This window comes from Micromys minutus, assembly GCF_963924665.1.
Source record: "Micromys minutus genome assembly, chromosome: 7".
Classification (NCBI taxonomy): Eukaryota; Metazoa; Chordata; class Mammalia; order Rodentia; family Muridae; genus Micromys; species Micromys minutus.
Window position 1 is genome coordinate 2,390,177 of NC_137976.1, and position 16,638 is coordinate 2,406,814.

The window sequence follows — 16,638 nt, forward strand, 5'->3', positions numbered from 1 at the left end:
TGGCAGGCTTTTATCTCACTACCCATGCTTGACTTGATGAATCAGGAAAACATATGCATGCATGTGCACAGGCACACGCACAGGCACACACACAGGCACACATCTACACTGGATAATAACACGGCTGTCTCTTAACCATCTCTCTCTCTCTCTTACACACACACACACACACACACACACACACACACACACCGAGAGAGAGAGAGGCACACAGAGGCACACACATATGCACAGGATCACGCACACATCTACATTGGATAACATGGTTTTCTCTTAGTTGCACACATCAATATAAGATAACATGACTGTGTCTTACCCATCATACACACGCACACACATGTGCACCTAGTTTCTGTATAGGAGAATAGGAAGCCCCATGTTCAGGTTGTCTGTGTAGTTGCTGTATTTTGGAGCATTAAAACCCAGTCAGGATCTTACAAGATGAATCAACTTAAGGGTTCCTGCTGTGCCACCTGCCGACATGGGTCTGAGTGTCTGGACTCATGGAAAGCGAGAAGGAGACACTCATGTCCACAGAGCCGTCTTCCAGGCCCATACACACCTGTACACTAACAGTACATTTTTAAAAGTGAAAAAGTTTTTATCTGTGTATTTATATTTTACATGTGTCTAAGGTAAAACAAAATATCCAGTATATAAAGTAATTTTCCATTTGATTTTATTTTTTTTGTAAATAGATGTGATATTAACAGACTGTTAAAAATTGATCCTAGCTGATTTCATCATTTGGGAAATCTCGAGTCATTTCTAAATGTGTTGGCTCTTCTCTTCAGCTTATGTTTATTCTACTGAAATTAAGGAAAATGTTTGCAGATTAAGTAGTTTCGTTGCCAGAGAAACGTCCCTAGACTCATTAGAGCTGTAGGGGGGCACCTCCAGTGTTTTCTCGTATTCACACACATCCAAGAAACACTTGTCTGGGACAAGGTCAGGACGAGGGCGTCTGATTTTCAGTATAAGTTCTTCCAAATCTTGGTTCATTAAAGGTGATAATTACCAGTAACTCCTCATAGTCCGATGGCGGTGGCACAGCTTCCTGGGAAGGGTCTTTATTCAGCTCTTATCGAACAGAATCTGTCTGTCTGTGGTCAGAGGGAAACAGATTCCAGTGTGGGCTGTCAGTTCTTGTTTGCATTTGTAAGTCCGAGAGAAAAACTCAGATGGTTCCAGGGTAGCAGTTCTGCGTTATTAAGAATGGCTGGATTAGCCCGAGCCTCCTTGGGTCACTCCAAGGTAGCGGCTGGTGCTCCACATCTGGTTTTGGTTTGCACTAACCGACAAAGGAGTGTTGTGTGTGCATGGCCTCATTGTTAATAGCTTCTCCGTTCTTTTAAGGACAAAGGGCTCCCTACTCCAAAGGTATAGAAATACTTTTAACTCCAATTTATAAGATTAGACAAAAATCTCCTAGGTTAAGGGTCATTTAAAGAAAGGCAGTTGAAAAATTTCTTTGTGAACTTCCCCGTTTTCTGGCTATTAAAGGAATATATATGTATATATATATGTATATATATGTGTATATATGTGTGTATATATATATACACAAGAGTTCCTTGTGTGAGCATTCCATACTAGAGTGGTGTGTGGGGTGCAGGAGTGTTTTTCAGCCCCCATGAAAGCAGCTCTGAGTCCCATGGAACCAAGTATTTCAAACCGTGGCTCAGCCTGGGAGTAGAGACTCGGGTGTCCTACCTAGCTGTCTGAAATCAGAGCCTGACTGCTCCCCAAACTTACTAGTGTAGCATTGAGCCAGGCCCTGTGTCAGGCATCCATATTAGAGGCTACTTGGGAGCCTGATGATCACTTGAGTTTGAGAGTTCTAGGCTAGCTGGACAAACTTGCTCCAGAAAAACAAAAGACAATTTATCTCCAGTATGGTTAGAATCCTTACAGTTGCTAGGTTTTGTGAAATGGGGACCAGTCATTAGATTCCTCCAGATGCCTCTATGTGTGTAGTGTAGTCCAGTTGTTTGGCGGAGCCCCCACAACACCATAGGAACCTCAGAGGCCATGAGGAAAAGAGTCCCCGGTGTTTCAGAGAGTGAAATGACAGCCCTTCCTCTACGTTAGCTCTTCTGTAAACTAACACAGGGTGATGGCTATCAGGCCTTCTCAGGCATCCCTGGGAAGGGGTGTGAGAGCTATCCCCGGCTCTTTGGGGAGGTAGCTTGATGTCAATAGGAAAGATGTTTCTAGAGGATGAGCAACCACCAGGCCAGGCCCTGGAGAGCTGCTGGCACTGAGGACTGGGGACATGGGGGTGTAACCCTGGGGTACCTGTGTCATTGGTGGGTTGTTGAGGAATGAAAAGAATGAATGGTGGTCACTTGGATCTCTTTCCCCTTGAGTCAAAATGCACTATGATTTTGACGCCGGCCAATAGGTGAGTCCTTGCTCTTTGTGTATAGGAACATTTCCCTTGCCTTTCGTACCTTCGGAACCTTCTGAACAGCCTGGCCCAATGCTGAGCGTGTAGCTCATGCCAGTGAAGACTGAGGGCTCCTGCTGCTGCAGCAATCTGGCAGACGTCTTGTAGCAGCCATTGTCTCATGGTGTTCTAGGCACTTCTGGTTTCAAGAAGCCATTCAAGACCACAGCAGCTACTTCCTGGTTGATGTCCTTCAAGGACTGATGGTGGAGAGGAAGTCTTCACCCATTGTCTTGCAGAGGATCACAGGGCTGGGGTCCTCTGGAAGCCTTCTTCACTTAACTCTGGGGTGTGGTGTCAGCTACCCACGCCATCTCTCCATAGTAGGCTGTTTTCTTGCTGTGGAGGCTGAAGTTTATGAATGGTTGTTGCCAAGGAAACAGGCATTGGTAGCTTTGGAACCTCTGTCAGAGACCTGAGGGGTTGGCAGGGCGTGGGGGTAGGTACCACCATTTAACGCATTAGAATTGATGGCAGCTTTCAGAAGGGTTCGAGGTGGACCATCTCGGGAAATGCAGTTGCCATGACGATATGGTTACTGCCTAGAAATGCAGTGACCGCTCCATGTTCCGGGTCTCTTAAGAGCATGTGAAACTATCCCTGATAACATACAGTACAGCTGAGCATGCTCTTAGACGTAGGGGGCTGTGCACATATGTGTGACATGCATGTTACATGTCTACTTGCAGCTGGGTATGGTTTGGACACTGAGGAGGGGACTTCATGTGATAGAGTTGAAGTCCTCAGAGTACATCAAAAAATCTCATTCCCAAATGCTTTGGTCAGAGTGGTTGCTCAAAAAGCCCCCTCCAGAGTGACCCAACGTCTGGAGGTCTGCAACTGAATGCTCCAGACGAAAAAGACTGTTGGGGGAGTGGTGTGTGTCTGTGTGTGTGTGTGTGTGTGTGTGTGTGTGTGTGTGTTTGTGTGTGTCTGTGTGTGTGTGTGTCTGTGTGTGTGTCTGTGTGTGTGTGTCTGTGTGTGTGTCTGTGTGTGTGTCTGTGTGTGTGTGTGTCTGTGTGTGTCTGTGTGTCTGTGTGTGTGTCTGTGTGTGTGTGTCTGTGTGTGTGTGTCTGTGTGTGTGTGTCTCTGTGTGTGTCTGTGTGTATGTGTGTGTGTGTGTGTGTGTGTGTATTTTGACAGTGTGGCTTCGTAGCCACACTTCTTCAGGCAGCTATGAGACTCAGCTGTAGTGCCCAGCGCTTCCCCACCGTGTGATGCTATTCACACTCACAAGCCATGTGTGTTTTCTTGTCAGAGTAACAGCATCGAGAACGAATCCCTGCCTTGGCTACCCTGCTCTAAGCAGAGAAAGCAGCCCTGGGCTCTGCTGGCAGCTGGGGTCGGAAACATGTGGTAAGGACAGCACCTGGGCCTCTTAGCAGCTGGTCAGAGCCTGGCCACACTCCCTCCACCCACAGCCGAGACCCAGGCAAACAACCCTCACCCACTGACCTCACCAGCCCTTGATATATAAGCTCAAGTAGAAGCAGAAAGGAAAATAGTCTGGCTATTTTAGGTACAAATGAAGACAGGGTGAGCTGCAAAGATCGCCTCATGTTTGGAAGACACTTCCGAAAACCTCCTGTGTACGTTGAGTGTTTTGCTGACCTCAGAGTTAGTGAAATTGTACATTAAGATTATCTTCAGGAAGACTGACATGTTTAGTTGGTTATAAAACCTTTTTTGGTTTTTATGATTTGAAACAGGGCCTCGTGGAGCCAAGGCTGAGGCTGACTTTAAACCTTTGCCTTTATTGTCTCCGTCTCCTGACTTCTGGGATCATAGGTGTGACCCACAGTGTCTGGATTATGCTTAGTTTTACACTTTAAAACTTCACTTATTCACTCTCTCTATATGTGTATATGTATAATAACATTTTATAGAGGGGGAGTTGTAAGCATAACCCACAATGTTATAATGCTGTTTTTTAAGTATATAGATGTAACAAAGTGCGTTTACATTTTACACAGGACATATCATGAAGTAACCCTATGTCTTCCAGCTTTGTGAATTGCTGCCTGAGGTGGGACATTAGGTGAGCATCTCTTGCAGAGGAGACAGGCACTGTAATGTGCCGCTGATGTGGTCCACCTCTGTCTAATCACGACTGCGTCTGAATTATTGTGAGGTACACTCATCTAGGGCTCATAGTTCCCATGCTATACCGTAGGCATGCAGTGCCCAGGGGCCGGTCTGCCACAAGTGTGCCTGCTGCTTGGGCGGGTGAATTCCCTTATGTTATGTAAACAATATGCTGATTGAAAGTTTTTCTTTCTTACACTTTATGAATGTTGGGTTTTCTTGTTGGTGAATAAAACCAAGACAGCTTTGTGGGATAATAACAATTATTCCAGGAATTTCAAGGCAAGCTCTAGGCAGACATAGTGTTTGCTCTTTTTGGCCTTTTAGAGGGACATGTAGCGCCCTCTAGTGCCCAAGATTCCAGCTGTTTAAGGGAAGCCCCTTTTCAAGGCTCCAGATCCCAATGAGCTGACTGGAACGCCTCTCCTGAGGCAGTAGGTAGCTACTTCCTGCAACTCTCCACAGTCAGGCTGGCTGTCCTTATACCTATAATTGAAGGCTAGAATGTTATCTACCAGTGACACGCAATGTGGGGAAAGTGTGGCTTTTTTTCTCTTGGATTTTAATTTCCGGTATATCAGAAAGGGGCTGGGAAGATGGCTCGGTTGGTAAAGTGGATACAAATGGCTCATAGGCTCATGACTTCCAGTCCCCAGCTTTTACATTAAAAGCCGTCCATGGTTGTGTCCACAGTGATGGGTGGTGGGCTGGGAGGAGACTGGAGGACCCCTGGGGCTCAGCCTGCAGACCCAGGCTAATCTCTGGGGCCCAGGTTCACTGTGAGATGCTGTCACAGAAGCAGATCTTCCCCCTGGGCCAGCTGGGAGAGAAACAGCCTACGTGGATCCCAGTTGCACATCGAGCCTCTGTGCAGCAAGGCAGTGTGCAGCCTGGGGGCGCGGGGCCGCTGCGACAGTGACTCCAAAGCTGGCCGCTGTTTCCTTACGTTTGTGGGTTGCGTGGTAGGATGTGAGAACATGTAAACGGATCCATGGCAAGTGTTAGCGCCATTTCCGATTCCATTTGTGATAGAAACGTACTAGCAAGTGATGAACCAGATCCACTGAGGTCGAGACAGAGCGAGGCCACCTCGGTCATCTAAAGAAGCAAAGAGGAGGGGCTACTCATCTTGCACACGACGTCTTCAGATCTCCGTGAAGTGAGTGACACCATCGGGTCATGGCTTGTCGTTAAGATATTATCTTTAGTCTTGGTTATACAAATAATTTAGGTCTAAATTTTTTATTTATTTGTGTGGCGTTAGGGGAGCTTTCAGAGGCCTGTGTACTTGTGGAAGTCAGAGGGCAAGTGTGTGGATTGGATTCTGTCTTCCCACCTTTACTTGGTTCCTGAGGTAGGTACTCAGGATCCCAGGGCTGCTCTGCAGGAGCTGTTACCCCGCAGCCATTTCCCTGGCCCCACAAGAAACAGTTATAGCCCAGTTTAATACGGGTCAGTAAGTGGCATTCAGTAAGGGAGACAAACAACACTTAAAAATCATCGAAGATTCCGAAGAGTTGATCTCAGACAGCCTCAAGATGATGTCGTGGCCTGGTGAAGGTGCTGACAGGCACAGTGCCGTCATGGGAAACTGAGGCAGAGGAGGACAAAGCTGCATCGCAGTCCCCACAAATGCGGCCAGGTGCCTCTGCACACCCTCAATGGTGTGCCCTTTGCAGAACAGGCCCCAAGATGACTAGCAGCAAAACGGTGTTTCTAAATCACACGTGTGCTCACATACACCCCGCCCTGTGTCCACGATCCTTTGCGTATAGAGTGTAGTCATGCAACCAGAAAGTTTAAAAGTTGCTTCTAGCTAAACTGTGGTGTCAGAATAAGTATGCCTCTCTTAGTTTTTTTTTTTAAACACAATCGATTCATCAACAGATTTAGGGTCCCCGATAATGGTGTTAATGTCCCAGGCACTCAGATGAGAGTGAGCTGGGTTAGCACAACCTGAGAACATTCCGGAGGCTGAGGAAGTCATGCGTATTGGGATTGTTGCTTCACTGGAACCCACAGAGCTGAGCTGTGCCCACCTCGCCGTGAAGGAAATTGCAGCACGGGTGTTGAAAGTTGAGGATTTGGTGTGTGATAACAGTTTCCTTGCTTTAAATTAGTTCAGTACCAACAAGAGGCTGAAGACGGCATTAGCCACTCCAAGAATGTTAATTACTTACGTAATTTGGTTGTTTAATGATCTGCCGGAGGTCATGGCAAGTACAAACACAAGACACATTTGTAGACACACACATGCACACACACACACACACATATACTCACATACATGCATACATAATATATATATATATACATCCGTATACATAGACACACACTTATATACATACACATACACAGACGAATAGATGGACGTTCACACACAGACACACACTCATGTACACACATGGACATACACATATATGCAGACAGATATACACACACAAAGACATGTACATACATACAAATATACATATATACACACTCTTGCACACACAGAGACAAATACATACATACACATATAATGGATATACACATATACACAGAAACAAGCACATATGCACACAAACACAGAGGTCTTCCCAGCATGGTGCACACTCAGTATGGTGTGCACTATAAATAGAAAGTGTCTTTAGCCAGTGATGAATAGGAGACCTGGAAGCTGACAGCATCTTAACACCCTGCCCTGTTCTCAAGCGAATCCTCTCCGTGATGTAGATGGGAAAGTTCCACAGCGTGGTGGAGTTTTCCATTGTGGGGACGGTTCCAGATGGCTGATTCTTATCTCTAATCTCAGGCACGTCCCTGGCAAACATCCTTGGGACATCCTTCTTACGGGGTTCTTGTGAATAATTCAAATAATATGAATTTAAGATTCATGTGTCATCCCAGGAACAATGTACAGCATTTCTTTTGGCCTTAAAAAGCCTGTATTTCTTTCATGGCTGAGTTCCAGGCCTTGCAGGTGTGTGTGTGTGTGTGTGTGTGTGTGTGTGTTATTTGACTAGCTTGACATGGGCTTCCTGAATGTTAAGATGGGTGGTGGGTCAGAGCCTAGTCACCCTAACTTTGTCAGTACCCACTGGAATTTCTAGCGTGAGAAATATGTGTTATTAATATCAGCAGGACAAACCGTTTGGACCCATAGATGATGCAATCATGAGAGTGTCTTCTGCACTTTAATTTTTTTTTTTTTTACTAAAATTAGATTTCTATAAAAGAGTAAACTTGTGTTTGTGTAGATATTTAAAATTACATTCTATGCATGTGTGTGTGAGTGGGGAGACAGAGGGACAGAGAGAGAGTGAGACAGAGAGAGACACAGAGAGACAGAGAGAGAGACAGAGAGAGACAGAGAGAGACACAGAGAGACACAGAGAGAAACAGAGAGAGAGGCAGAGAGAGAGACAGAGAGAGACAGAGAGAGACACAGAGAGACACAGAGAGAAACAGAGAGAGAGGCAGAGAGAGAGAGAGAGGCAGAGAGAGAGAGAGAGAGAGAGAGAGAGAGAGAGAGAGAGAGGCAGAGAGAGAGAGAGAGAGAGAGAGAGAGAGAGAGAGCGCAGGTGTAAGGTATGCAGGTACCCCAGGAGACCAGAGGAGGATGTCAGATCTCTTAAGCTGGAGTTAGATACAGTTTCGAGCCACCTGACATGGGTGTTTGGAACCCAATTCAGGTTTTCTGCAACAGTTTCCAGTGCTCTCCACCACCGAGCCACCTCTCCAGCCCTGAAGGACTAGGTTCTGAGCACACAGGGTCTGGCAGCCCGAAGCTTGTGTTGAGTGATTACCTGAGTTTCTAGGTACCTGCAAAACAGTACGTTGCATATTGCTTACTCATTAATAGAAAAGGGTAACATGCCTATTGCAATTGTTTTGAAAATGTAAACGAAATGAAGATTCTCCACTTTGGCATTGTGACTGTGTCTTTGCCTTTAAAACAAGATGTGTCTGCGAAAATTTTGCACGGTGCTTCGTAGGCCGCAGTTTTCCCTATGAGTGAGTATTCGCACGCTGCACAATTTTCCTACAGTATGTGTGCGCCCACACACGTGTGGCAGTCTCCTCTGTTGCTTTGCTGCTTCCATTCCCTCACAGAGTTCTCGGTGAACCTGGAACTCACTGGTTTTCTGTCCTCGAGCAGGATTCCCAGGTGTGCATGGCTGTCCCTGGTCCTTTTGTGGGTGCCTTGGGTCAGAACTCAGGTCCTCATGCCTGAGCAGAGGCTGTACCGAGCCATCTCCCATCCCGTTTCTACCATATTTTTGACAGTGATGGATATTTCATTTTATAGACACCTGATAGATCAGTAATCAATATGGAAGCCATGACTGTGCCTGTTGCATTGTCATGAGTGCTCTGCTAGTCTTTCCGCAACAGTCCTGTTTCCTTTGCGAGCTATGTTGCTCTCGCCAACGTTCTCTGTGCTGCACTGGCCCGCATACTGTACAGTTAACGAGAGAAAACGAGGGTGCTACCGTCAGAGAATTAGACATGACATGGGGACAACTGAACAATGGTGTGTATTTGTTCTTATGGCACATTTGTGCAGTTTCTGTATTTTACACGATTTCTGATTTGCTTCGAAGCAAGCTGTGAAGAGGCTCCTCAAAGGGGCGTCATGAGTGATGGACTCAGGGTGCAGAACTGGATGATGGGTAATGTGTTTGTCCAGTATCATTGCTCTCCATGGCCACTGTGGGGCCTGCTGCTCCAGTGGGGTGTTCCTGTATTTTAAGCAGGTTAAGAAAGGACATAGCCCTGCCATACATACTAGACGACCCCAGTAGCTGGCAGATTGCTGCCTAACTAGATCTGTCCACTGAGAGCCTCTCTTAAAGTAACATTTGGGGGGTAGCTAGTTCTTAGGCCACTGGGTGACTGGGTGCCAAAGCCTCATGGGAGCATGGAGTTGGGGTCGGGGAAAGATAAAGTGAGCTCCCCCATCTCCACTCCCAGCATAAGGTTTGGGAAGTGGCATTGGGTGTTGTAATTCTTAGGGGAGCTTTGTGCTGCCGATAGTCAGTTGGTGTTTGTGGGAAGAGCTCCTGCATTCAGTCATTGCGCAGCTCAGGTTGAGCGCTGTTCTGATGGCATCAGAAATTACACTGTCTCACGGTAAAGGTCGGCTAAGCGTTTTGTCATCAGAAACTGGGGTTATTAAACAGGAGAGTTGCCATTTTAGAATCCCGTGGCATGTTTTATAACTCTGGTCCCCAAATTATTTATGCTGTCTGATCATGTTTCAGGCCTTTGTTCAGGATCAAAATTAGGCACAATGAGAGGGAGGGGAACCTTCTAAATTAGATCAATCAATTATAGTGTCTTGTTTCTTTTTATAAATACTCAGCGAAGAATTCAGTCTCTAGTAAAATAGCATTTTATCCAATCATAAAGGATTGGGAATGAATATTAAAGGGCTGAGCATGTGGCAGACAGGAAGTTGAAGTGTGTAAGGGTCTCTCTGTCTTGTAATGGTCCTGACCATAGACAGGCACTGTGGTGTCCTGGGCAGATCATGGGGGTATTTAGACCTCCATGAGGAGGCTGCTACCCTGGCCACAGGACACAGAGTCAGGTGGGTCCTTGGCTATTTTGTCGCAAAGAAGTCAGCCTTAAAAAAACAAGTCCACACCTGGTAAATCCACCCAGTGGGTCCTGTTACTGAAGGACAGTGGCCAACATTTCAGAGGGACTGACTCTTAGGAGAGAACAAAGCAAAACCAAGTACACAGTGTGGTGCTGGCACTTTTGTTACTTTGTTTTTTTGTTTTGGTTTGTTTTGGTTTTGTTTTTCTCAGAGTTTATAGGAAGCCGCTGGGATAAACAACTCAGAACTTTGAAAATTTTCGGGGAAACATAGTTTTAATCAGCCTGATATCTTGTACATTGTTCAGAGATTAAAAAAAAAAAAAGGAGCCTGAAATCAACATTCTCTCAAAGCATAGGCGCTGAGAACCCATTAGCCTCTAAACCTTTTACAGGGAATTAGCATTCTTACTTATTTTTCCTCCTTGCCTTTTAACTTCCCTCTCCTGATCCCCACTTCCTCCTCCTTCACTTCCTCCTTTTTCTTTCTTCCCCCCCTTTCTTTTTGAACTGCTAGAGTTTGAACCCACAGCCCTTGATCATGCTAGGCAGGTGTGTGTTTGTTGGGGGGGGGGGGGGTTCCAGGATCCACCCCAGCTCTTCCACCTGCTTTTCCTCTCTTTTTCCTCTTTTGTTTTCTGTAACAAGAGTGGAGGTAGACCATGGGCACCAAGAGAAAGGGGCAGGTATGTGGCCAAGCTTGTTCAAAGTCTGAATGAGTTCAGTTCTCTGCCTGTGTATCCAGTAACCAAAAATTGTCCGTGACTCAGCCTCTGGTTCATTGTGCTCCTTGGGTCCCCCTGAGACCAAGTTACTGGCCCAACTTTTCATGTGGTTCAATTCAAAGTAAACTGTTGTTTCTTCCACAGAACGAGTAATTTCCTGAAAATGAGTAATTAAAGGCCTGAAGTCCTGTAGGGAATGTTCAGGCCTGTGTCAAATTCAGCTTCCTTCTGAGGAAAGTAGAGCCATGTCCCCAAGCCTGTAGCTTGGCTTTTATGTACTTATGAGAATGTCTCCTGGCTTCCCCTCTTAGCTCATAGTTCTGTTGGAATCCATGGTCCACAGCATGGGCGTTTATCAGAGCGATGTATATTCTAGAATGTAGAAACTTGGGGTGTGTGTGTGTGTGTGCGCACGCGCATGTATGCCCACACTCATGTCCATACTGTATAAGCATATGTAGTGTGTACATGTATGCCAGTATATAGGCGCATATGCTTGTTCAGGTGAGCATGCATGTGAAGGCCGCCAGTCACTGATGGACGTGATTCCTCAGATGCTGGTCTGGACCTGGCTGATTGGCATCTGCTGACCAGCTGAAGAGGTCCAGGGATCCGCTTGTCTCTGACTCCCAGGGTGAGAATGGAGATGTGTGCATGACTCCCAGCTTTTCGTCTGCTGGCTCTGGGATTGTACTCAGGGACTCACATGACCATGCAGCATTATGAACTAGGTCCTAGTTAGCTCAGCCCTGGCTGGGTGGTAGTCCTGGGGAGGGGTGCTGTAAAGGACGGGCACCCAGGCACCTCCTGTGTGCAGCCATGCACAGCCCCGTCACATCTGTATCCTGCTTTGGTTTGGTGCTGCCTGTCACCCAGAGTCATGCAGGTCACACCTGCTGTGACAGTCCCGGCCTCAGCCAATTGATGCCTTTTTTTTTTTTTTAAATTAAAAAACTTCTCCTGGCTGCATATCATCAAGAAAAACAACATTGTTTTCAGGGTCTCTTATCTCTCCACTCCCAAATATCCTGTTTCTTTGGGCTGGGCAGCCAGGACCAATAGAAACCTCTTCCTGCCATTGGCTGACTTCATTTCCCAGACTTAGCACAATCTCATCCGCTCTAAACAACCTCATCAAAACTACTTTCTGGTCAGAGAGAAGCAATAATTATTATTAACATTTATTAACGATCAATAAACTTGATTGCATTATGGCCAGCACTATTAAGGTAAGGAGAGGGTTCCTCTACATTTGACAAAATCTTGTTCTTCTTGCGCTGGGCTTCCTTTATCAAGGCAGATAAGTTAGGGTTGGGCAACACCCCCCCCTACCACAATAGAGGACAACAAGATTTCCTTTGCGCTGCCTAGTAAATTTCCTTTTTCCTACTCCGACCATCCGCAAGGCTTAAAAACTTCAAACTCAGAAAAAAATTGGGGTTTCTAAATTCACTGTTGAGCGCCATGGATTACTTTTGTGAAGGCTTTTTGGAGCACTTCTGAATTTTCAGCTTCTTTACCTGTTCCTAGCGGTGTCTGGCTGTGGGTGTGATACGAGGCAATAATCAAAGAGGTTGGAGGGCAGGGTCAGAGAGATGGTCTTGTCAATGGTGAACCTTTGGATGGTCTTCGGGGACTCCTCACCGCCAGGCGTGCCAGGACGTCCCCATGGAAGTGAGGAGACGCTCTGGTAACAGGATGGACAAATGTTGACTTGAATTGTGGGGACCTCCGTGCAGAGAGGACTCAGGAATCTCAAAACTCAAATGGTGGTAATTGGGTGTGTGGGTTTATGTGTCTATCACAAATAAAACACCTGTCTTTCTGTGCACTTTGAGCTTCCCTCCCAGTGTTGTGTGGTTCGTGGGGACTGGAAACTAGTAGTCTGTTGGTCTCTCTGCCGTGTCTATGTGTTTTCTTGTAAATGTTTCTAGAAGAAAGTTTAGTGTGGCGACAAAGCCGCACAGGTCACAGGTCGGAAACTAAACGCAGGCTGTTGCTGTTCTAGAAATCTGTGAAGATAGTTGTACTAGGAGGTGGTGGGTCTGTTAAATTATGTTCCAGGCCACGCGGCTTTTGGTGCTATTCTTTGGAAGAAGGGAAACCCGCAGCCTGCATAGACAAAGGAAGCCAGAGAGCAAGTCTGTTTGTTGTGTCTTTACTTCTGTGGCACAGAAATAACAAGTGACCCATTTGTCTAGTAAGGTTCTGTACGCTTGGAAACTCATGAGAATTGGGGTTTGCTCATAATGGAGATGAGGTGTTAGAAAAGCTTCACAAGCTGATTAAATGGATCGTGTAAGCTGTGTCTCAGTTCTTGGGCGGTATCCTGTAATCCGGGGAGGCTCACACCAGAGGCTGCCATCTGAGAGTTTACTTTCTCGGGCTCCAAGGATTAGGGCCAGCTGCAATATGGTGACCTGGAGGAGAATTTTAACATTGGGTCTGACAGACTCTACTTTTGGATTAATGAGTAAAAACGCACATTCTTATAACCCCAAGTGCTACTTTTTGGGTTCTGCTCTAGACTCTTAATTCTTTCCGAATTCAGAACAATTAGTTCAAATAATCTGTGTAAAATTTAGCTTGGGTAGACACTTTAAAGGGCATAGAAAAAAGAGACCCACCCGCGTTTGGACAAACTCTCCAATGTGCTACACTGTGTCTTTTAAGACCCACGTGTGTGAAGAAATCACCTTTGAAGTCGGCATGCATTTTTATCTTTTGAATACATTTGGGAACAATTACTTGCTCTTCTTGGGACTCTGTTATGGGTGAATTCTGTGCCACATATGTGTCCTGTGTCTCTCCCCTGCAATGGAAATGACTTCCAGTGAATTCTTCAATGTCTCTTGTTAAAGCAGTCTCTCTAGAGAGGTGACTTACTTGAAGATCAGCTTTCTTTAAGCTTTCCTGGATAAAGTAGTAAGATGATTTTATGGTTTTGTTTGTGAAATGAGAAAAGAGGCCTTTAGCCTGTTGGCTTCAATTTTAATTACTCTGGGACAAGCCTCAAATTAGCACACTCTGACATTGTAAGACAGTCCTCGCAGAGGGATTTTCGGATTGCAAATACGCTTGGAGTTTTGGATATTTCAGTAAATAAATCAGTGAGTCCTTCGATTTGCAGGCACTTCTGAGCTGGTGAAGCTGCCATAAGACCCCGTTATGGGAATCTTTCTTTTAGCCACTCTGCCCCAAACCCTGTGAGGTACTTTTCTAGTATTTTTGCCTGGCTTTGACAAGCTGAGGTAGAGAACATGGTGTTTCATTCCAGAGAGGTAAAGGTAATTCAGGAAATAGTATTTCTCTGTGTGCATTCATGGTCTTCAGGATGAGACCGAGGGTTCTAATAAAACCAGGATAGCAGCCGAGCCAACATCGGCAGAAGAGAAGTTGGAAGATGGCCGTGAGGGCTTCCTAGTACAGTGCTGAGAGATGCTTACCCTGAAGTTTCTTGCTTCCCATGTAATCCTATGTGCTGGAGTTAGGTGTTTGATTTAGCCCTGAAAAGATTTTCCTGACATTGTTTGTATTGCTGTTTGCCTTTTGGGTAGCTCAAGGAATCCTAGGTCTATACACTGCATCCTGCTTTTAAAAACATTGGGTGAAACTGCATAGGCTGAAGATAGAAGCCACCTCATCCTGAACCGTTTAAGGAGGCTGTGAAGCCTAGGTTGCAAGCCTTAATTCTAAAGTTGAATCTGTGTGCATGCACGTGCATGCAAGTATGTGTGTGCATATGCATATGTGTATCTGTGGGTCTATGTGTTTGCACATGTGTGTATGGATTGGTGTGCATATGTTTGTGTGTGTGTGTGTGTGTGTGTGTGTGTGTGTGTGTGTGTACATGGAAAGATATGGAGGGAACATGTTTAAACAACAGCTTGGTGTGGAAGCAGTTTAGGAATCAGACAGGATGTGGAAAGTTCCCTCCTAAGGATGGTGAGGGAAAGGTAATCTCTGCATGGGCTGTTAAAGGATGTGGTTACAGAGCCTAGCCACGGCTGTGTTTGCTGCAGATGTTTTCCTCATCTACCTACTGGCACCAGGGGAATAGGCATGGCCTCCTTCTCTCTGCTCTGTGGGGGACTCTGTGACACTGGAAGACACTCCAGGTGCCAAATGTTGTTGTTCTGCTTGGTAACTGCCACATCCCAGAGCAGCTCCCCATCCCCAGCCCACCCTGCTGCTCTAGCCCAAGTGCATTGAAAAGACAGCTTCTCACAGCTTCACACAGTCACACACACAAACACACACACAGACACTCACACAAACACACACACTGAGACACACAACACAAACACACACTGACACACACACAACACAAACACACAGACACTCACACACACAGATACACAAACACACACACAGATACACACACAACACAAACACACAGACACTCACACACACAGATACACAAACACACACACAGATACACACACAGACACACACACAACACAAACACACAGAGACACACACAGACACTCACACAAACACACACAGGCACACACACAAACACTCACACAAACACGCAAGGCACTCACACAAACACACACAGACACTCACACAAACACACAGATACACACACACTGACACACACATAACACAAACACACACAGACACACAAGCACACACAGACACTCACACAGACACACAAACACACACAGACACTCACACAAACACACAGATACACACACACTGACACACACACAACACAAACACACACAGACACACAAACACACATAGACACACATGTGGCACTCACACAAACACACACAGACACACATGTGGCACTCACACAAACACACAGACATACAAACACAAGCACACACACAGAGACACTCACACAAACACACACACACGTTCATTTGCGTGAGTGCAAGCTCCTAGGCCCACCAGGCACCCAGACTTGTGTTGAAAATGGATGGATTTCTGGGCGTCATTTAATTCACACCAGGACTCCTACACTCTGAGAATGATCCAGAACAAAATGATGCTTTCATTATCTATATCTTCTTTAAATTCATTATTATTTTTCCTTCTGAAAAACAGACCTCCATCTTTGAAAACATTCCCAAGCACACACATACATACTCGCTAGTGTTTCTTAGGAAAGAATACGTAGAAAATAAAATGAAAATTGAAAAGCAGCTGTGCTGATGCCTTGAGAACAAGGTTACTCACATGAGTTTCCTGTAGCCAACAGGCATTGATGTAGCTACTCTGGAGACCCACAGGAGTCTCGGAAATGTGGAGTCTTAGCAACCAACAGAAATTTGCAGAGATGGTCTTGACAGTGTGTGACATCACACTGCACGGGCCAGTTTGGTCCAGGTGCTACTGGGACTCAGCTTTAGCAGGATGAAAAGGCACTGCTTCCTGCCCTGACTAGACACACCATCAGATCACCCCAGAGGCCATCTCTTATGCTTTGTGGCTACACACACCTTGCATGTAAGCGCTCAGCTGTTTGGTGGCTCTGTGTGACCCCGTATTTCTCACCATCATGGTGGTGACCCTGCCTCATGCTGGTGTGAGCCATCTGCGGAGCCTATAACAGGCACGCTAAGTGGCAGATGCTGGGCGGGCTTGAGACTCAGGTCTTTGTCTCCCTTCATGATGAGCTGCCATGCTTTCTGATGGCACCGTTTGTCCTCTACGCATTTCTCACAACCCAGCCCCAGACTCTGCCTGAATGTTTTCACAGACAGAACGAACAGAAGTCCTGGCATAGCCTCTAAGCCTGTAGCAGAATGTACTGGGTGGGGGAGGGAACTCACGATGACCAGC

At 46.1% G+C, this 16,638-nt stretch overlaps 1 protein-coding gene across 4 annotated transcripts in view; it reads left to right on the forward strand.

The window, feature by feature from the left end:
* Window positions 1–11,952: 11,952 nt before the first annotated feature.
* ERG (ETS transcription factor ERG) overlaps window positions 11,953–16,638 on the forward strand; it is a 93,440-nt gene continuing 88,754 nt past the window's right edge. For all 4 annotated transcript variants that reach the window (XM_080919633.1, XM_080919634.1, XM_080919635.1 and 1 more), the window contains exon 1: window positions 11,953–12,074. In XM_080919633.1, the coding sequence (XP_080775759.1) occupies window positions 12,057–12,074 (18 nt within the window). In that variant the 5' untranslated portion in view covers window positions 11,953–12,056. The remainder of the gene's footprint in view (window positions 12,075–16,638) is intronic.